The sequence below is a fragment of the Neoarius graeffei genome, chromosome 22 (assembly GCF_027579695.1).
Source record: "Neoarius graeffei isolate fNeoGra1 chromosome 22, fNeoGra1.pri, whole genome shotgun sequence".
Lineage (NCBI taxonomy): Eukaryota > Metazoa > Chordata > Actinopteri > Siluriformes > Ariidae > Neoarius > Neoarius graeffei.
Window position 1 is genome coordinate 53,034,106 of NC_083590.1, and position 23,485 is coordinate 53,057,590.

The 23,485-nt window shown below is 43.2% G+C and overlaps 1 protein-coding gene across 1 annotated transcript in view; it reads left to right on the forward strand.

The window, feature by feature from the left end:
• The window catches only part of ubap2l (ubiquitin associated protein 2-like), a 161,324-nt gene that overhangs the window by 134,129 nt on the left and 3,710 nt on the right, over positions 1-23,485 (forward strand). Inside the window, 7 exon segments of the mRNA XM_060904950.1 lie at positions 1,920-2,001; positions 6,295-6,515; positions 6,632-6,737; positions 7,644-7,781; positions 21,751-21,776; positions 21,778-21,819; positions 21,935-22,132. Of these exon segments, the coding sequence (XP_060760933.1) occupies positions 1,920-2,001; positions 6,295-6,515; positions 6,632-6,737; positions 7,644-7,781; positions 21,751-21,776; positions 21,778-21,819; positions 21,935-22,132 (813 nt within the window).

Below are 23,485 nucleotides of genomic sequence, written 5' to 3' on the forward strand. Positions count from 1 at the left end.
AGAGACCACACTGAACTCAACTGGGGTGTTTTTTTTTTGAGTTGAACTTTTGTGGCCACAGACATTTGAATTTTGTCAAGTTCTATTTTGGCCAACTTGTTTGAGCTTCCTGATTTTATTTTGAGGAAGGCAGGTGCCAGATACTTTAGTGCTGACTTTTAATTTTATACTTGGCCTGACTTTATTTTTTGGAGGAAGAGCCAGGAAAAGTAAGCGAGAAAAGAACACTGAAGTAAGAATTGACCTAAACATCATTTGTAAATCGGTAATGCTAATAAATTTAGTGTTTGCAGTCTATCCTTTTGTCATAGGTTTTTAGGTGAATTCATACAGTAGATATGTTTAGTCATAAACTGCGCATCTTTTTAAATGAGAACTTCCACAGAGAGAAACATTAGCGAATGTTGCATTCCCTGTCTGTCATACCAGCTAGATCACTGAAAGTCCTGGAAAACTTTTTTTTTTAAAGGACCCATGGCATGGTGGTTTGTTGATGCTTTAAACGGGCTCGTGGAGGTTTCCGGATGTTATATCCGCAGCCTTTCTCGAAATGAACCCTCAGCACGTAGATATAGCCTCCTGGGAGAAAGCCCCATTTCAGCGCTTTTCCCAGTGCGTCGTTTTGCTAATGAGAAGCATGGAGGCGGGGAAGGGTAGAGGGTGGGGGCGGGTCTTATCATTAATATTCATGAGATGTAAACGTGTTACCTCTGATTGGCTAACAGCACTGTGATGCTACCTCCAGTGGGTCAGAACAAGCGGATGTGGGTGTCTTACTATGGCGAGAGAGAAGGAACAAACCGCGAAGGGAAAAATACCGCACGCTGATGTCATTAAGGTGCGACGTGAGGAAATAAAATAAATTCAACAAATGTTTGGGTTTTTACTGAACAAACAAATAAAATCAACAAGTGACCTTAAAAAAAAAGAATGTGGGTGTCTTTGTAAAAACTGTTTTGATTGGCTATTATAACAGAGCATGCTGCATGCTTTTTGGTTTTGTAGCGCAGAGTACCTGGCGAACTGCAGGAAGCGGTTAGCTGCACAGCTAATGTAGCCATTGCAAGGCTAACATGGCACCGATTTTAAAACACGGCAAAACGACTTAAGTTATACACTTACTTGTTCGGTGTTTGTTGCTGTTGCGGCAGGGATGCTTGGTATGGACCCAGGCTTCAGTGACAGTTGATGTGCAAAACCTGCCCTGTACTGTCCCAAGTTGTGGAAACATTCCTCAGGAAAATGCTTCCGACAAACATACACCGTCTTAGGTAGACTCGACGGCGTATTATTGAAGTAAATAAAATTAAGCCACTGCGTCTTCAGGGGCTCTCCCGTCGGCAGTAAAAACAGACTCTTTTCTGTGTTGTTACATCCATGTACAGCGCAATTTCCATGTTTCTCTCGCTTAGGTGATGCCATGTTGTGTCCTCTATGGTCTCCTCACTACAACTGGGCGGGCAATTCATACAGTGGGTGGGAATCCAGAGGGGGGGCGTGGGGATCATCTCCCTTGCTGACGTAGTAAAGGGAAGAGTTTATCAACGCGCCGTTTTGACGCGCCATTCTCAAATGTTGGGCATAGTTTGGTTTACACATTATGAAATTTCTAGCCACTGGGGTGACTTAAGAAGGTCAGAGGAACTCATTTTAACGTTAAAAAAACTCAAAGTGAAAATTTCATGCTATGGGACCTTTAAAATGAGTGGGAACTCTGAATTCACCACCCTTGGTGAATTCATGAATACATGCTTCACCCACCATAATTACAGACATAACTAGTGTTGTGTGTTCATTCTGTGGGATAAGTTTCACTCGGGTGAAATATCGATGTGGGTCCTAATACAGCATATTTATAAAATGTCTGTTTTGAGGAGTAGATGCAATTTCTAAGCTTCTTTCTTCCCCTCTGTTTGTAGGATTACTATAGCATTCCATTTGCTACCCCAACGACAGCACTGACGGGCAGAGATGGCAGCTTGACCAGCAACCCGTATTCTGGTGAGACTGTCTCTGTAGTGGCAGTGATTTAATAGAAAGCCCAAAACTCATGCGTTTGCAGAAACACTAGTGCGCACAGTCTCAGTACTTTTTGATATAATTTGAATATCACTGTGTGGCTCATAAGTCACTACCGTATTTTCCGGACTATACGTCGCTCCGGAGTTTAAGTCGCATCAGCCAAAAAATGCATTATGAAGACGAAAAAAACACACATATGTCGCACCAGACTATAAGTCGCACTTTTTTGAAGGGTTATTCTATCCATAGAATCTGTGATTGTATCTGATAAGCGGCGCGTGGTTACTGCGCGACTGCATTGTTTATTTAATAAACGAACAGCTGAGCAGTGATAACGCGCCCTTTGCCCTGTAAGTAGCCTAGTCTGATTATTTTAAATATCTACTACTATCTTTAATACTATCACTATCGTTATTACTAATAGCCTATATTATTATTATAACTAATATTAGTAGCCTATTACTGATGCATTAATCAGTTTGCTTTTAGAATATTTTTACCGGTAGGGCTTATTATCGCCCCATGGCTCTTTCATCTGTGTTATTAAAGCTGTAGTCATCATCGAGGAGTGTCATTCTTCATTTTTGTCGAATTTTATTTCATCAAATCAGAGGTCAAGTAGGCTATAGGTATATCATCTCCAAAGACAGGTACGGTAGTAAAAACAACCGTCTAGTGAAAAAAAAAAAACAACAACCGCTTTTAAATCCCCTACTTAAATCCTTAAAATGAGTCATTTAACTCATGTCTTGTGTGATCTGATCTCCAATGGTGAAATAAACCGGTTGTGATGAGTACAGTCTGTTATTTTAGAAGATAAATGTAATATATAATTTAATATATAGACTAATAAAAATTAATATTTTATAATATAATATTGCGACATATTACTGTCTGTAACTGTTTGTCGCTAAAGCGTTTTCTAAGATCATAATGTCTTATTATTATTATTATTATTATTATTATTATTTTACACACACAATAAGCGCATGTGTGTAAAGTTAGTAAACCACATCCCGCCTTTTTTTTTTTTTTTTGGAGTCGCCGGACCCACCCACCTCCTGCGTTCTGGGACCTCCCACTTCACAAATTAAGCACTGCCTAAAATCACTACATAACTTATTTAAATAACTATAGGCCTATCATTAATAATAAAACACAGGTCAATCAAGCTGATGATTTCACTCCAAATCAGCAAATCCATTGAATTCCTCATCCTCGGTGTCGCTTCTGAACAACTCTGCCAACTCCAGCGGCAGACGAAGCGCCGTTTCCTCTTCTTCTGCGTGGCTGTCGTCAGACTCAGCATCAGCTCCAGTTATTCCGCGGTGAAAAAAAAAAAACATATATACGTCGCACCGGAGTATAAGTCGCATGGCCAGCCGAACCATGAAAAAAAAGTGCAACTTATAGTCCGAAAAATACGGTAAAAACCAAAGCCTCCATAATTTGTGTACATCTGAGGGATGAGACATTCACTAGCGGTCATGTCAGAACCAAACATCCTTTTTGTCGGGCTGTAAAATGTCAAACTGTAGAATGCTTACCGATTTCATGCACAGTGACTAAACGCACTGTCCTTTTAAAGTCTGCTGTCGTTGCGATTGTCATGAGCTGTGTCTCAAATTGAAAACCTTACATTCAAAAGTGTTTTACTAATCTTGAAAATCCAGAAGACTGGTGTACAAAACGAAGCTTTCCATTTTGTCAGTTTGAAGGTGACCCCAGAGGTTTTTAAAATATTAAGATCGTTCACTAATTGTTACTCAGTAGCGGTCTAGAATAGTGTGAATTATGTGATTGAGACTATGCTAGATTGTTTAGTGGGGGTAGATGGACGTGGGGAAGTTGCTGATTTTCTACATTAGTGCAGTGTCCGGACGGTTAAAAGACTAAAATGGCACGTACACGTCTTTATTAATTTAAATGTGGCTTGTTTTGAAGGCCGCTCCCAATAACATCAAAATATTAGCACACAGTCTTCATAATCTGTGACATTTTCTAATTTATGAAATTGAATAAAACAAGTGGAGGTTGTTTTTAGTTTTTGTTGCCATTATGATGTATGCGGTCAGATAATGGGGGAGCCCCAATTGTCTCTTGACCCCTACCATTCATTCACCACTAGGCATCGTGTGATGACAAATTTATGATTCCAATTGATGAAATAGTCGTGATCAGGTTGCGTAATGCTAATTTTTTCCTAGCTGTAATTGTGTTTAGATAGCAGAGGGTGCAGTAATGTGTAATAAAGGGAATACACGTGATTCCACCATAGGTGGAAGTAACCGCTCTAACGCAGTGAAAACGCCCAAAAACAGATGTAAAACATGAGCTGTTGTGTGATTTGTACAAATAGATTTAACAAGAAATCAGAGCTCTCTTTAGATTGCTGAAAGATAAAGAAAAGAGAAGCAAATGGAGGCAGAACAAATGTTCATAAAAGTTTAAGAAAAGGAATATTTTGTTAACATTTTCATTTTTAATAAAAGCAATGTTTTAGTTGGACTATAATTTACTCCCAGCATTTACAAATGTAGGTAAATGATTGTTGGTTATTAAGGGGGGGAAACCAACCTGTTTTGTGGTTTGTCGTCCCCCCCCCCCCCCCCCCCCCCTAAAATTTTCATTTATTTATTTTCAAAAAATATCATGGGGAAAATTGAATCATGAACCCAATATTGAGAATTGACTTGAATCATGAATTGGGTGACTTGTGATATGCCTGTTCTCCACATATAGTCTCGTGTACAACCCCGATTCCAAAAAAGTCGGGACAAAGTACAAATTGTAAATAAAAACGGAATGCAATAATTTACAAATCTCAAATAGACAACATATCAAATGTCGAAAGTGAGACATTTTGAAAGTTCATGCCAAATATTGGCTCATTTGAAATTTCATGACAGCAACACATCTCAAAAAAGTTGGGACAGGGGCAATAAGAGGCTGGAAAAGTTAAAGGTACAAAAAAGGAACAGCTGGAGGACCAAACTGCAACTCATTAGGTCAATTGGCAATAGGTCATTAACATGACTGGGTATAAAAAGAGCATCTTGGAGTGGCAGCGGCTCTCAGAAGTAAAGATGGGAAGAGGATCACCAATCCCCCTAATTCTGCGTTGACAAATAGTGGAGCAATATCAGAAAGGAGTTCGACAGTGTAAAATTGCAAAGAGTTTGAACATATCATCATCTACAGTGCATAATATCATCAAAAGATTCAGAGAATCTGGAAGAATCTCTGTGCGTAAGGGTCAAGGCCGGAAAACCATACTGGGTGCCCGTGATCTTCGGGCCCTTAGACGGCACTGCATCACATACAGGCATGCTTCTGTATTGGAAATCACAAAATGGGCTCAGGAATATTTCCAGAGAACATTATCTGTGAACACAATTGACCGTGCCATCCGCCGTCGCCAGCTAAAACTCTATAGTTCAAAGAAGAAGCCGTATCTAAACACGATCCAGAAGCGCAGACGTCTTCTCTGGGCCAAGGCTCATTTAAAATGGACTGTGGCAAAGTGGAAAACTGTTCTGTGGTCAGACGAATCAAAATTTGAAGTTCTTTATGGAAATCAGGGACGCCGTGTCATTCGGACTAAAGAGGAGAAGGACGACCCGAGTTGTTATCAGCGCTCAGTTCAGAAGCCTGCATCTCTGATGGTATGGGGTTGCATTAGTGCGTGCGGCATGGGCAGCTTACACATCTGGAAAGACACCATCAATGCTGAAAGGTATATCCAGGTTCTAGAGCAACATATGCTCCCATCCAGACGACGTCTCTTTCAGGGAAGACCTTGCATTTTCCAACATGACAATGCCAAACCACATACTGCATCAATTACAGCATCATGGCTGCGTAGAAGAAGGGTCCGGGTACTGAACTGGCCAGCCTGCAGTCCAGATCTTTCACCCATAGAAAACATCTGGCGCATCATAAAACGGAAGATACGACAAAAAAGACCCAAGACAGTTGAGCAACTAGACAAGAATGGGTTAACATTCCTATCCCTAAACTTGAGCAGCTTGTCTCCTCAGTCCCCAGACGTTTACAGACTGTTGTAAAGAGAAAAGGGGATGTCTCACAGTGGTAAACATGGCCTTGTCCCAACTTTTTTGAGATGTGGTGTTGTCATGAAATTTAAAATCACCCAATTTTTATAATAAATAATGATGGCAGGTCCTACAACCCCGATTCCAAAAAAGTTGGAATCGGGGTTGTAGGACCTGCCATCATTATTTATTATAGCTGTCCTCTTTTGGTCCATAGCTGGTGAGCTGACAAAGTTTGGTCGTGGGGACACATCATCTCCAGCTCCGGCCACCACACTGGCTCAGGCCCAGCAGAGTCAGACTCAAACTCATCATACCACACAGCAGCCATTCCTCAACCCAGCTCTACCCCCTGGCTACAGCTACACCAGTCTGCCCTACTACACAGGTGTGCCTGGCCTGCCCAACACTTTCCAGTATGGACCTGCCATGTTCCCGGTGAGAGTTACTTAGCTTCTTACCTGTAAGCACACCCCTGATCTAGTGAAATCTCAGTAAGATGCGTTTAGCACTGTGTGTGTTGTCAATGATGACTACTTCATATGTTTACTCAGGTAGCACCTACTTCCTCCAAACAGCATGGTGTGAATGTTGGTGTCAATGCTTCAGCCACAGCCTTCCAACAGGCGAGTGGATATGGATCCCATGGATACAGCACTGGTAAGAAGATACTCACATGTGCTTATGTGTCCTCAGCCACATGATCTAAATCCATGTACGACTTCTTCAAGTGGCCTTTACCAGCTGTGTGATTTGAGAACTAGTCAGTGTGTTTCAGGAGTTGTGTAACTGCGGGACGCTACCTGAACAGGAAGTGTGTGCACGCATGCTGGGTGTGGAGCGTCCAGTAGACTTGTCCTCTTTCCACATTTTAAATCTTGAAACTACCACTGTCATGCCCATTTACTTGATCAAATTTTTTTTTTTTTTTTTGGATAAACATACCATTCATGTAATTCACTGTTGAGGTTTCTTGGACGTGTGCAAAACGAAAGAACGAGCAGAAAGTCTGTTCCTGCCTTAGATTTGTCCAGGTCAGGTGTGTGGCTAGTCTTTTTTTTTTTTTTTCCCAGCTGTAGCTGCCTGGTTTGGTGAGGTTCGGTGAACTCTTGCCAGCAGTAGTGATGTTGGGGTGGTAAGGTCAGGGGTGGGTTCGCTTTCAGGTGGTGGGACATCACATGCTTATTCGTATGCTTCCTGCTTTTCACTCTCCACTTCGGTTCACCTTGTGTTTGGTTTAGAAGGCTACTTCTCACCTTGGCATTGCTTTCATTTACCTCGTGTTGACGCTTTTCCTACCTGCCGTATTTCCACGTCCTGCTGTATTTCTCTTTTACCAGTACGTGTTTCCACATCTTGCTAGCCTTTTGCTTTTTTTACTCTCGTACGTTTTCCCTCCTTTCTTGACATCCACTGATTTATAATCTCTTTGCTTCTAACCCAGCAGTTTTGCTTGTTGCTTTCTTTTACTGCCTTTTCCTCCTCCCACTCCATCCTTCTTCGTGCCTTGCCTGGTGTGTGTTTCTAATGCTGTGGGGCTGTGGCTGTGTGTGTGCCCGTTTGCAGGCTATGAGGATTTGGGCCAGGCTTCAGCAGGGAGCGGGGATTTCTGTAAGGGTGGCTACGGCAATGCTGTGGCTGCTGCTGCTGCCGCTGCTTCTGCTCAAAACAAACCGGCCAGCTCAGTCACCGCGCCCGGAGTGGGTGAGTGCACACGCACGCCAGATGCCCTCTTTCTCCTCTATCTTTATTTCATTTCCTATTTTCATTTGTCCGATCACTAGCACTAACCTCACAGGGGAAACTCTGAGCCATGGCATGCCACCCCAATGTTCGCCCTGCACTCCTGACCTGCTTGATAATTAGGATGCACTGATTTTTACAAAGTTCTCCATTCCGCTAACAAAAGCAGAGCGGAGTTCGTGTCTGTCTGCTCTTGTTCTTGACAGGAATGTTGCCGGTCTTCACCTGCAAAGTTAAAGTTAAGGTGGTGATGGGGAAGCAGGTTGCGGTATCGAATAGATCTCGTGCTGTGTATGGAAGAAAGAGAGAATTATGAAAAAAATCTCCCCACCAGCCCCAGTGTCTGCAGCTGAGGGGTGAGGGTCTTGCTCGGAGTTAAATGGGAGAACGTGGAAGGCAAATTTAAAACCTTGCGATAGAATCCTGTTCGTGTTCCTTTGGTGGTTTTCAGTCAGTTTGTTGCTTTTGCATGCACCTAGCATCAAATCTGTGTTTGCGAGATTAGACTACACACTGCGAACTGTTTAAATTATAGTTAGTGAACCTAATCACACAGCCAGCATGCTAGCGACGTTTACATGCAGTCTGATGAAGGAATTTGGACTGAATTAAATATTAAAGTATAGATCGTTACAAATTCAGTTAGTTCAGGGCTCTCAATCACTTTAAGTAATGGGGCACGTTACACTTACTCCAATGTAAAGACCAAATCAATTTAATAAACCAGCAAGATGTCAGCAGCCGCTCTTAATGTGGTGTTCAGAATTTATTCACGTGTAAAAACAAGTTGTGATTGGATAAGTATTCACACTTGCTTTAACAAGCGTTCATTTTGAACGTGGTTCCAGCGTCAGTGACGTTTTTAGGTCAGTCTGAGAGTTGATTACTGTTTTGCCCCCTATTGCAGTGTAATTCCATTAACATTTGTGACGCCTCACCGAATCCAGGGACGCATGTCGGCCGAAACGAATCCGAGATGATCGCAAAAGAAGCATTTTTTTTTTTCGAAATTTGTGATTTTTGTTTTTTTCCATCATGTGCAAGTTGAGATCTTGAAGAATGCAATCAGTATTTCAGATAATGGATTGTTTTGTTGGAAAAGCATACATTTTTTGTTGCAAATTGTCTCGTTTTTGTCAGGATTGTAGCCTGCTGGGGGGTGTGGGTAAATTACCATATGGGCCATTCACATGATTTAAGTTTTTTTTTTTTTTTTTTTTTTTCGCGAATCAGCTGTATGATACGAGCTGAGCTCGTGGCTACTTAAGCTGCATACAGGCATGTAATTTCACTATGGAATGAGTTACTAAACGGAGCGCAGAGGAGCTGAAACACCGCGAAGCAAACAGACACGGTTTTTACATCGGAGATAACCATTTCTAGCAAAAAAAAACAACCAAAAGGAAGCTAGGATTACATTCCATCGGAGGCATTGGTGTGTGCAAGGCGCCGTTTCTCTTTCTGACGGGGTGAGTTTATTAATCTAAGGCTGTGGTTATTTTTGCATGTAACGGAGTGTGTTGTGGTTTGGTTAAGCCTAGGTCACAACCGGACGTACAATTTTTTGGCCGTGTGATTTTTGGCGTTTCCCAAATCGCTGCGTTTTTTTTGTTGTTGTTCGTGGAGAAAGCCGCGCGTTGGCCGTAAGTTTGTCTTGCAACCTGAAAAAAAAAAAGCGTAAGCGCCCGGAGAGTTCGTTTGACATGACAAAGAACCTCTGCGACCGGTCTGCGGCTCGAAAATCAGCACATCACACGCGCGCTCTCGTGCGTTTCATGCGTTTTTTGCATGTAGACCGGCCGTAGGAGCACGTACCGTACGGCCGGTTGTGACCGAGGCTTTACATGAAACTAGCGTTGTGTTAGTTGTCATCATCGTGCTATCTTTCTTTCTTACGGTGTGAGTAATTTTTCAACCACAAAACGTTAAAGTATACTTTAGGACTTATTTTTGTACTTCATAATTGTGTTGGGCATACTTTGCATGGAAGGAAAATTGACGTGGTTATCTTTTGTTTACATGAAAGTAGCATCGTGCTAGCTCGTAGGGGGTAGGGCTTTCCTTAATGTCATGCAGATGAGCAGCATTATGTGCCCGCCCTGCACCCAGAGTAGCTGAGATGGAAAACTTTGAGGGCGATTTTCTCCCTTTTCTGTTTTAAGAAGTATACACTTTCAAAAGGCCACACATTCTTCAAATATTGTCAGATCTCCACATGGAAGGCATCATTGGAAAGCTTAGAAACTGTACTTTCTGAATCTGTCAATAACTCAAAATGCCCCCGGGCCGACATGTGTCCCTGGATTCTGGATTTGGGCACATTTGTGAAGGTCCACTTGGACAACGTTCGTTGTTAATAACTGTCTGAATAAGCAACTAAGATGACCAAACTACAACAATTATTACTAGTGATGTAGTTCATTAGTACTAATATAGACCCTTTTCAGTCACGTGACCTTCGTAAACGCGTCCACCATTTTGGACATGTAGCGGACTTCGGCTCGAATTGGTTTGAATGCGAGGAAGGCGACAAACGGAGAACATACAAGAAAAAAGAGCGAGATGCAGAAAACACCTTCGCTATCCAGTGACGTAGGGCATTTACAGGGCGAGCAGAGGGAGAAATAACAACAGTAACGACACATTAGCAACGCCGTACAGAAATAAAGGTTTATGGCACAGACCCTTTCGGTTCTCGCTCATCTAGCTGCTACAATGACTGCTTAGACTGCAACAATAATACCTAACACACATTTAAGTATCCGTCGTAAAGACGTGAAACTCGTCGAGTGACGAGTGTGTTCATTGATAAGCTAACACAATCTAAAAGTAGACATACCATCACACTGCCCTGGCGCTGTGTACAGTTTACCTTCTACGGTTTGTGCACTCACTATTTGCCATTACTTTCTCCAACCGTTGTTACAGATTACAGGGAACGGCCTGGATTTAAGAGACAAATACATGTTCCTCTTGTTTTGAACACTTATTTGTAGGCAGTGCTTAATTTGTAAAGTGGGAGGTCCCGGAGCGCAGAGGATGAGCGGCTCCGGTGCGGAAAAAAGGGGGGGGGGGCGCGGGGCTGCGCTTCTGGGCATGTTTTGTAATAACACTGCAAATTAAGTTCATCTGCAGATATTTTGTGGATGTCGTTTCATGAGAGAAATCACCAACAAGACAGATATCAAAATCAGACATTAACACTAAATAAACTTGCATTTTTTTATTTAATTATTTGGGGTTTTTTTTGTTACATAGTCAAAAGAGGTGTCGGATCACCGGATCCAGTGTAAATAGCTGCCGGAGCCAACGCCCGAGGTTCCGGAGCGCGCTCCGGCTTGCTCCCCCTCAAATTAAGCGCTGTTTGTAGGACACTGCCTCTGATCTGTCCTACAGTCTACCAACAGCAAAGGAACACAACGCTAGCTAATGTCGTTAGCTAATAGCTACTACAGAAGAACAAGGAGGTTACAATGGGTTATTTTAGCCTATTTGGTTACACACTCGCCGCCACAGAATGTTAACAGCAATGTAATGCCTTTTCTGGCTAATTTTATTCGTCTTACCTCCAACAAAGTGGTCACTACACAAGCGCTGGTATGCCGAGGGCTGCCAATCTTTCCTGTTTATGGCCGCTATCCATCTTCTCCGTCGGGATCCGATAAAATGATAACCCTTGCCTTGTTTGTTGATGGTTACTACATCCAGGTGCACAACAATATAGTGGCATGATGGAAGTCTTGCTGAAAATAAACACTTTCTTTGCTGCCGTTCCTCAATGCTGGCTGTGGTAAACTACTGGTAGTACACATCCAAAATGGCGGCCGCGTTTGTCGTGACGTCACGTGAAAAGGGTCTATAGAACATAAGACAACAGGTGTATTTTTAGCAGGTTTTCTTCTGAACGTACCTTCATAAACATGAGCATTTCAGGGCTAATTGTAGGGCTTTTTTTTTTTTTTAAAGATTTTTTGGGGGGGGCTTTTTCTACCTTTATTGGATAGGACGGTGTAGAGACAGGAAATGAGCGGGAGAGAGACGGGGAGGGATTGGGAAATGACCTCAGGTTGGAATCGAACCCGGGTCCCCGGATTTATGGTATGGCGCCTGAGCCACGACGCCCCCGTAGGGCTGTTCTTTTATATTTTGTTTGTGTGTGTGTATATATATATATATATATATATATATATATATATATATATATATATATATATAAAAAACACTTTGGGTAAAGTCTTCATTTTAAGGAGAATGTTAAGGAGATGTGGTAGTTGACATTAGGATGGTTTACTTTTTGTTTTCCTGTTTTAGAAATGCATCAGCCCGTTCTCCCAGACATCCTATCATCATCTCTGGCTCAGGGAAGGGCTTCTTCTGTTTTGCTAAACCCAAACTGTTCTAAACAAGCGGTCATTTGCATGCTTTCTGCAAGACCATGGTGTAGCACATCATTCACCTTTTCATATTCCATTTATACAGTACTTTTAAGGCGTCTGCATGCTCTTGCGACAAGGCTTTCGCAGATAGCTTTTTGCAGACAGTTGTAATTTATTGTTGAGCGGGGAGTAAAGGCGTGCGCGATGTTATTCACCGCCACAACGCAAGGGGGCGCGAAATCGCTAGGAGTAGTTGGTGGGTGTGGTTAGTGGAGTGTTTATCCTCCGGTTACTTATAATGACTAACTTTTTTTTTTTTATAATGACTAGAAGTGGAGTCGTATAGATGTACGTACTTCCTCGATCAACCGCTCTTCGTGCTGCTCCATCTTCACTCGTGTTTTTAAAAATGCCGGTCGTGAAAACAAACCAAACCGGGAAAGTAGGGAAGCGGAAGTGCGTGTACAGCGGATGTAGAGTGGACCAATCAGAGCCCTCTTGTCTGCGGCGCTGTCTGCAAGGCTTCTGTGGTGGTCACAATTTTTGGGAGGTGCGCGCAGAGCGTCTGCGAAGGTGGGGGGGCTACGCAGACACTGTCTGCGACGCTATCTGCGAGGACTGGGTTGTCAGCATAAATTGGCCTTTAGGCGTTAGGATTAATCTCATCTCATCTCATTATCTCTAGCCGCTTTATCCTTCTACAGGGTCGCAGGCAAGCTGGAGCCTATCCCAGCTGACTACGGGCGAAAGGCGGGGTACACCCTGGACAAGTCGCCAGGTCATCACAGGGCTGACACATAGACACAGACAACCATTCACACTCACATTCACACCTACGCTCAATTTAGAGTCACCAGTTAACCTAACCTGCATGTCTTTGGACTGTGGGGGAAACCGGAGCACCCGGAGGAAACCCACGGGGAGAACATGCAAACTCCACACAGAAAGGCCCTCGCCGGCCCCGGGGCTCGAACCCAGGACCTTCTTGCTGTGAGGCGACAGCGCTAACCACTACACCACCGTGCCGCCCCGTTAGGATTAATGGTCAGCTAAAAAAAAAAAGAATAGTTGTGCAACCCTTTTTGCACATCTGTATCTGTTTTCCAGTGAGATTTTAAGAACTTTCTTCTGTGGTCCGAGCATGTCTGTAGTTTCTCATCTTTTCTTGCTTGCTGTCAGCTTCCTTTTCCACACAATTGTCGGTCTGAGTGCAGGACAGTGGTGGTGTGCAGTTGCTACACTACAGGACTCGTGTGAAAATGGATGTGCCGGGGGTATTTTTTTTTTAAGATTGAAAGTGATCGATCGATCTTTGGTATGAGATCTCCACTCTGCCTGGTTTATGGTCCTTATGTATTCAGTTTATCTCTGAGGTGGATGTCTGAGCTTGGAGTAGCATTGTTGAACTCGATGCATTCAAACCAAGAAGTGAAGGGCGGGGGAGGACCAGACCCCTCCATGTTTTCTCTTTTTTGTTAGCAAGCCAGCTAACTGTTACCCTGTCCACACTAGGGATTTTGTACTGATACGATACTACTTTCGTACCGCAACACCTGTCCACACTAGCAACTATACCGGTACTGTAGCGGTATAACTGTATCGGTACAAAACCCACAAATGTATGGGTTTCGTACCGGTATAGTATCGGTACTGTAGCGCTTCGCTGTAGTGTGGACAGATGAAGCGGCTCTGTATCGATACAAATATAATGCGCAAAGTCACACACCTCAATCGATGTCTTCGCTGAATAAAATAGTGAAGAACGGAGATTCGTTTGTTTCTTTCTCAACTGCCTCGCGCGTTTTATACGATTCGACTGAATAAATGACCACCAGAAATACAGACTGTACACTGACAACAAAAAGCACACACGCGTTGTTTCATCCGTACGGAAGCCGAGAGAGGCCCTTCATATAATCCTTTTTTTTTTTTTTTTTTTTAATTCACCTTGTTATCCCGAGATAACGACATAATTAATTCAGGATCTCGAGTAAACAGCTGAGAAATGGTTCATTCAGGTGCGCCAAGAGACTTGTGATATGCGACTTTGGGGCTATTTCTCATTCTGTATAGACGCAACTTTGGTCATTAGAATGTCTGGAATAATCGATCACCTAATAAGGCAATATTTTGATCAGGGGTTGACACAGGGAGAGATTGCATTAAGTCTTTTAATAAGGGATAATTTCAAAATGAGTCCGCGGCACCTCCGCAGAAGACTGGCCCGGCTTCGTCTCTACCGACGGAGATACAGTGATCCAGCTGAGATCATGAAATAATTTTGTTTTCTCGAGATCTCGAAATAACGGATGCCATATATTCTCGGAAGGAAGTTACTCGGTAACCACGGAAACATTTCGCGCACGCGCATTTCAACTACCGTGAAAGAAAACCACAAACATTTCTCGCTAGTGTGGACAGATGCACTAAACTGTACCGGTATACTTTGTATCGATACAGTTATACCACTTTCGTACCGGTATAAGTGTGAACACAGCATGTGTGAGATTTTGTGTATTTTCCTCTGCAAAACTGAGAACTGTAGTCAGTGGGAGACGTCTACTTGTTAAATCTGTGTGATTTGATCTGAAGCTAATACTTGTTTATTTACACTGGAACTCGTTTAAAGGTAAGAAGTACTGCGTTGTCGCTTGCTGAACTCAGGATTGAGACTCTTGTTTCTGAGGAGGAATTCCAAGTTGAGGGGTCCTTGTGCCCACGGAATAAAGAGTTTGTGTAGGATCTGCAGTCAGCTGAATTTGCACATCTTGCACTGAAGACAAACATGACTTGGATTTCACAGGAAACTCTATAGGGCCTTGTTTCAGAAAATTCCTCCATAGTGTAGAGGTAAACGGAACACAGGATTATAGGCCTAGTGCACTAATTAGCTGTGTAACTGATTATTACATTAGAATTAAAATGGTACAAACGTACATTGTATTTGCTGTAATGTCCATCAAGAGTGTTTATCCCTTTCGGACATAATGTGTACAATTGCAGGGCTTTCCACAAGCGCCGGCTGCCGGCCATACAGCCGACTACACAATTAAGTCCAGCCGGCTACTTTAATGACTTATTTTTGTAGCCCACAGGCTCTAAATATTAATTTTCGATTTTAATAAAATTAAATGTTTATCTAACGGACTGACAATAATGTCAAACTGAACCGCACTCATTTAAGTTGCAATTTGCGCTGTTTGTACCGATAATAACCACAAATTCCCCGCAGACTTCGTTGATCAAGGGAGAGTAACTCATCCGCGGCCCCGACATGCGGGGTGTGTGCGCGCACACTCGGTGGAGGCAGTAGTGTGTCGGGGCCGTCGGAGGCGACATCGGAGGGAACAGAAGCAGAGATGACGCTTATTTTGTCTCCGGTAAACCAGCCTTCTCTCGTTCAGTTACGTGCTGGCATCAAAAGACACCGTTGGTTGTAAATGAACCCAAACTGAGTGGTTGGAGTGTATTTTCATACACAAATGGAGAAATGTTGGCTGAGTGTGTAATTGTGTCGCCCCACTGCAGACCGTTGTCGTTGTTAATTCATAGCATGCTCAGCTGCGTGAATGTGTCATGCACCGAAAATAAGAGATTTACAAGCCAGGAACGCCTCATGATGCAATATGTGACCTTGTATAGCCTATAGAGATCTTGCAGTCACGTGACTGGAAAGTACACAACCGCCATCTTGTCGGTCAACAGCACAGCTGAATACTGCTGCACTCGTGTACAGAATGGATCAATTTCAACCGACGGACTACACGGCTCATTTTTCTAATGAACAGATAACTAGATATACGTCTAAAATAAACGATCTACAGATTAGTGACCCTTATGGCTTTCCGGACGGAGTTTTCACGACCGGATTTTGAACTGCCAGCGGAATACCCGGACGTGTATGATTACCTCATCAACTTTCCCTCGCTATTCAGTGGTGAAGCACTGTGTGCTTATAAATCTCTGGACAGTTATCTCTACAGAAATTCAGGATTTGTCAGCGACTCAGATGTGGCATCTTGTAAACAAGAAAATGATCCTCACTGGATGGGTAAGTAAGTATTGAGTATAGCACTGACCAGCCGATTATAGAATAGAATAAGGTAATTCCAGCTGTAATTCCAAATCGTCCGTCTTGTTTACATGGATCTGGCGTTGGAGAGGTAGAGGCTTGGCAGTGGAGATTTGAGTAGCTGTTTTCTGAGCTTAGTCAACAGGCCGGCTCTGCAGCCTCGCTTTTGCTTCCGCTCCCGGCGCCGCCTCCTTCGCTTTGCTTCCGATAAGAATCCACGGAGACCCCGCTGGTCTCGCTATCTCGTCCGGAATGTTGTGCATGCGATGGAAATCGCTACAAACCGTCATTTTCTGCTGGAAACCAATGTCCAGTAAGTCCATACGGTTGTATTGAAGTCCGGTACAGACGAACAACACGCAAAAATACACACAAAAAACATAAAAACCGTGCACAGGTAGGGAGAGCTTGTAGCCGCAGCCGTTGTAGTAGAATTGTATATAGTAGGTTTTTCCAGAAGAAAAGGTAGAAGTAAAAGCAGAAGTAGAAGGCGGAATATGGCGTTTGACCTACAAGATGGTGTCTGTCACAATCTGGATCGGCTGTGACGTCACATGCAAGCTCTCTATTACTGATTTACTTTCGGTGCGCAAATCAGTTTTCATTGGTGCATTAGCGTCTGGCATACACTAATGAATAAAAAAGATGCAATATGTTGTTGTAATAATAAAGCAAATGTCTGAGAAATTAATATAGCTTGTCTATTATGTAGGCATACTTAGGCTAATAATAATAATATGAATGGTTTTTGAATAATGCTCTCCTGCAATAAATAAATGGTCTGTGGAAAATACATTTAATCCTGGGAACTGCGTGCACAGGAGTTTTTGTGTTTACTCCCCCCCGGCTGGCTACTTATTTGTCATGGCTGGCCAGTATGAGCCTTAGTGCCTCTGCATGCTCTTGCGACAAGGCTTTCGCAGATAGCTTTTCGCAGACAGTTGTAATTTATAGTTGAGCGGGGAGTAATAGGCGTGCGCGATGTTATTCACCGCCACAACGCAAGGGGGCGCGAAGTCGCTAGGAGTAGTTGGTGGGTGTGGTTAGTCGAGTGTTTATCCTCCGGTTACTTATAATGACTAGAAGTGGAGTCGTATAGATGTACGTACTTCCTCGATCAACCGCTCTTCGTGCTGCTCCATCTTCACTCGTGTTTTTAAAAATGGCGGTAGTGAAAACAAACCAAACCGGGAAAGTAGGGAAGCGGAAGTGCGTGTACAGCGGATGTAGAGTGGACCAAATCAGAGCCCTCTTGTCTGCGAGGCTTCTGCGGTGGTCACAATTTTTGGGAGGTGCGCGCAGAGCGTCTGCGAAGGTGGGGGGGGGCTACGCAGACGCCATCTGCGAGGACTGCATTGTCAGCATAAATTGGCCTTTAGTGGAAAGCCCTGCAATTGTACACATGAAGTGCCATAGCATTTTTCCTTGTGTCCGAAGAGGTTATTTATTATATCGATGGCTTTTGGAAGTGTTACAACCAAATTGTAGCTGAGATTAATATTACTTCTTGTGGTTCACTAACCTGTTGTAGTTCATTAACATTTTTCTATACGCATATAATCTGCTGTTGTGTGGAGGGGGGGTCTTTTTTTTTTTTTTTTTTTTTGCTGCATTGTACAGCTCTGAATGGAAACCAAGAGCTAATTAGTTTGATATTTCTCACAATCTGTGTTTAAATCACTGAGGTCCTGCCCCAGATTATCACCTACTGTTTTATGCATCAATATAGGTTCCTTAACCCTTTGATGCAAAACATATGCACAACATGGGTCAAAAATGACCCGCATTCATTTTCCAGGTTATTTCATGCTGACTGAGGGCCCGTTTACACGAGGACGCTGTCGGGTAAAAACGACTAAATATTTTATCAGAAGTGCCTTTCGTTTACACGAGGACGGCGTTTCCGAGGCTGAAAAACGGATAAAATTGAAAACGCCTTCCAGAGTGGATAAGTTAAAAACGGCCCCCGTTGCATATCCGTCTAAACTACCCAATACGCCAAACTCTGCTCGGATCTGCTCACGTCGGGTACGCGTTTACGTCATACACTGTACATGCCAGTCCGGGAAGTAAGAAAGTCAGTAAAAAAGTAAGAGCATGTCTGATTACATCGATCTAACGGACCTCCAAGCTGCTCTGTGTTTTAATGCAGTAGATGCGTTTTCCTGCTCATCAGTTTGGTGTCGCTAAGTTACGCACGCACGCGCGCCGCCTATTCAAGCCGCTCGTGAAACCATAAACCCGAGACTGAAAACAAAACTAGCAGCCGAACGGATTTATTTTGCTGAGATGGACACTGCCTTTTCTCTTCTTCACCGAAACAAGAGTGAGTGTTACTTAATAAAGGCAGATTAAAAGAGTTTCGGTTTGCTCCTGCTCCTCCCTCGAGCACTACAGTACCTCAGCCGGACCGGTGTTCTGTAAAGTTATCCTAGCAAGTTCTCATACAGACCATTTTATTATTCAAAACAAGTCATTACAAATTATTTGACTCGGCCAAAGACTCGACCAACACGCACAAAACATAAAAATCGGCAAATGCGTGAAATTCTCACCGATTTTCTATCAGCCCAGCTGATCGGTGGGACAAAACTGTTGAATTTTCCTCCCCTCCTGGGTTTCGCGCATGCGTAGTAGGCTTGGTAGGATAACTTGACAGAACAGCGGCACAGATGTGCAGATCAGACAAGACAGAAGACGTTGCGCATGCGTGCAGACATAGCGGAGACATTTATGCGTCACCGTATAGACGCAGATTTCCTCCTTGAAAACGGTCGTGTAGACGCGGAAAAAAGTCAGAACGAAAACGGACTTTTGCGTTTTTGTTTTATACCGTCCCTGTGTAAAGTGGGCCTGAGTTTTTCTTTGCTCTATCTTTTGAAATCAATTTATTTTATGATTGAATATTCCAAGTATTCTTTAAATATCTTGTTTTTAATTACCACAAATCATTAATTTAATCTTTTCTTTCCTATTTTATGAACAAAAATACACTTTTTTATATATTACTACACATGGGTCATCCAAGTGTGATTTAAAATTAAATGTCTTTATACTATAATAATTTTTCAAGTAATTACTTTAGCAGTGAATGGGGCCAGTTATTTATTTATTAACTATGTCGTTAGCTAAGCCAACTACAATAAAATTAGCTAACTAAAGTAGAATATGTCGACAGCTCGGTAGCTAATAGTAATTACTCGTAACTTTCTGACAAGTAATCTACTCACTCTCAAGGGAACCTAAACATAATTAATTTTTTTCTAAAGTAATGTTAGAACAATTGAAAAACATTACTTCCATGTATGAGATGGGCAAAGGGCGCTGTGCTGAGCTGTGAAATGTCTGACACAAGCACAATTCACAGTTCCCACCAAACGCTGGAGTAAATGCATGCGGGTCGGTTCTGACCCATGTGTGTAAACTTGATGTAGAATTACAAAAGCTGTGCTTGTTCATAACTTAAAGGAAAAATAAAAATGATTTGTGCGAAACAAAAACAAGATATTTACTGCATATTTGGAAAAGTAAATGACAAAATGAATTTATTTGAAAAGTAGATCATAGAAACTCTCAGCCGTACATGAAATAACCTGGAAAATGAATGCAGGTCGTTTTTGACCCATGTTGTGCATTAGAAGGGTAGTGATACAAAAAGGGTTTTTATTCAAAAAGTAAGAAAGGAAAAAATAAAATAAGGATGTATGATGATCAAGAACAAGTTAATTGAGGAACACCTTGAATACTGAATGATGGAATTAATTTATTGCAAAGATATAGAAGATAAAAACTCAGCCGGGTCACTTTTGACCCATCAAAGGGTTAAAGGAGAGCTGAAGGCAAATTATCAAAATTCTATTTCTCATTTTATTAAATATAGGAATGTATTTTTGATCGCTATTTTGTCGCTGCTATAGCAAATGAGTGTTTGAAATCTGCTCTGTAATATCAGTCCATACGTCAAAGCGATGGCCATAAACGAGATTTGTTGAGACCTGTGCAAGACATCGTAGGACGGAAGTAAAATGTACAGCGGAAATCAAAGTGACCAACATCTGCCAGCGTTGTCAAAAGACGCGCGCGCCCTCTTTCGAATGCTGGCATAATCAAGCTGGAAGTTTTGTTTGTTTTGATGGCAATCAGGAAAGTTTGAAAAAAGTAGGCAGTAATCGTCATTTAAACTCGTTTTTGTGCAATATTTAGGTTGGGGGAAAACAGTTTTCAAAATGGTAGCACTGACGCTTCACGTTTCGAAGTCTCGCACAAGTCTCGTGAAGATCGTGTGGATAAGCGACGCCTGCCGTGGACCAAACGAACTAAATTCAACATGGCTAAGAACCGAGTAGGCCAATTAAGTATAATATTTAATCGCAATTAGTTGCCAATACACGATTAAATAAAGCTGTGCTTATAGGATTTAACATAATAAATAATAATGTTACATTTATATAGCGCCTTTCAAGAAACCCAAGGACGCTTTACAATATAGACAAGGGAAAAAACATGAAAAATAATAAATAAAAAAAAAGTAAAAAGTCCACCAAGTAGGGTCAGGATGTAATTCCCGTGGTGTAGCAGCCACAGTCCCACCAAAAGGCGCACGAAAACAAGTCCCACATCTCCAGCACCGCCACCGTGACGCCGTCAGCAACATCGCTCGAACACCACGCCATGGATCCACAAAGCGAGCACAGAAGCACCGCCACGCAGAGCGCTGGTATGTCCCAAACCGCCTGCACAGCCGCCGCGACACCACCGAGCAACATCGCTCAGAACATCACACAAAGCATTAAAGCGCAGACAACCACGATGTAAAATGAGCAACGAGCTCACTGCAATCCACAGCTGGGAGCGCAGGCATCACCCACGGCGAAACAAGGCCTGGAGGGAACCGACACCCAAAACTAGGTCCGGAGCTACACCACCGCCGGCGGACAAAACACTCAAACATCAAGCTACACAAACGCACAGAAAAAATAAATAAATGAAAAGAAAGAAAGAAAAGAAAGTTCTGGTGAGAAGCGGCAGCCAGAACGCGCACGACGTACTCGGAAACGAAAAAAAAAAATCACACATCACTAGTGCATGAATTTAACATGTGAATTATGTTAAAAATGCACTTTTTGTGGTAACAAATCAGAACTTTTCCTCCTGAATGTGAAATCAGCTTGTTAAAGGCCGTGGGCATTTCTGATCAAACATGGGGCTGTAATTACACGATATGGCCCAATAGTATGTGCTCCCCTGACCATGACACTCGTCATCGACTGCATCCCAGGCCTCCTTGTCCAAAATCAGTACCTGACCTCTCATGCTCTTGGAGCTGAATGAACATGCATCCCACAGCCACGCCCCAAAATCTAGTGGAAAGCCTTCCCAAAAGAGTGGGGCTCATTATAACAGTAACAGTTAAATGTTGTAGATTCTGTCCTCTGTAATTTCTCATCCTGAGCTGCAATTGTTGTCTGTCTTTTTCTGTCAGGAGTCTCGGTTACATCCAGCAACACGGGGTGTCCCTGACATTTCAGGGTCTGTTTACACGAAGACACAGGTGAGCGAGTATTTATCGTAAAAGCCTTAATAGGGTCAGAGTTTATATGGAAGAGTTCTTCACATGCTTATGTGCTCTCCCCCCCCCCCCCCCCCCCCCCCCCCCCCCTGTGTAGTCTTTTGAGAAGCAGGGTTACCATGCGGCAGCAGCACCGGGCGCATCGTTCAGTGTGCCATCAGCACTGGGCAGTGGAGGCCCCATCAACCCCCCGGCTGCAGCACCCTATGCCCCCGCACCCTTCATGCACATCCTCACTCCTCATCAGCAGCCGCACACTCAGATGCTGCACCACCACCTACAGCAGGATGCCCAGGTCAGCACCAGCCATCGTCCCGATCAGTACACGCCAGCCGTTTCATACTCATTATATAAACACCTGCGTGACAAACATTAGACGCAGCAATTCATCTCAACATCAGTAGTTCATCTCTTTGTCGCTTGTGGTTGTAAAGCAAGCGCAACTACTCTCACTCGTGAGATTATACACAGTTGTATTCAAAAAATAGCAGTGCGTTTTTAAAAAAAAAAAAAATTAATTGCTGCTTTTTCCATATTTCAAATGTTCTTTTACAGGAAGCAAAGAAAAGGAATATTAATGTCTCATCTCATTATCTGTAGCCGCTTTATCCTTCTACAGGGTCGCAGGCAAGCTGGAGCCTATCCCAGCTGACTACGGGTGAAAGGCGGGGTACACCCTGGACAAGTCGCCAGGTCATCACAGGGCTGACACATAGACACAGACAACCATTCACACTCACATTCACACCTACGCTCAATTTAGAGTCACCAGTTAACCTAACCTGCATGTCTTTGGACTGTGGGGGAAACCGGAGCACCCGGAGGAAACCCACGCGGACACGGGGAGAACATGCAAACTCCGCACAGAAAGGCCTTCGCCGGCCCCGGGGCTCGAACCCGGACCTTCTTGCTGTGAGGCGACAGCGCTAACCACTACACCACCGTGCCGCCCCGGAATATTAATGTGCTCAAAAGAATACCACTGACACTTCTCTTCAAACTGAACTAATATTTTGTTGCATAAGCATCGTTTTTGATAACTGCTGTGCATCTGTGTTGCACTGAGTTGAGTCAACCAACTTCTGGCACCTGTAAACAGGTATTTCAGCCCAGGATGAACAAACTACATTCCACAGTTCCTGTGAATGTTTGGGTTTTGATTCAGAAACTGCATTTTTATTGTCCCCCAACGTTTCCAATGGGGTTGAGGTCAGGGGATTGAGCTGGCCACTCCATTACTTCAGTTCTTTTTGTCTGGAATCAAGATGCTGCTTGCCTACTTGTGTTTTGGGGTCGTTGTCTGGTTGAACACCCATTTCAGCGGCTTTCCTCTTCAGCATACAGCAGCGTAATCTCCAAGTATTTTGATGTATTCAAACTGCTCCATGATCCCTGGTATACAGTGGCATGCACGGACATTTTGGGGGGCAAGTGCTGTGGGGGGAAAAGGGCACTTTTTTGCGCATGTGGAACACCTTATTATAAAAGTCTGAGATTTAACCCTCCTCTTGTGTTCGGGTCGCCACTGACCCGTTTTAGTTTTTAAAGGTGTAAAACAACCACTTACCGTATTTTCTGGACTATAAGCCGCTACTTTTTTCCTAGGTTTTGAACCATGCGGCTTATACAAAGGTGCGGCTATTCTGTG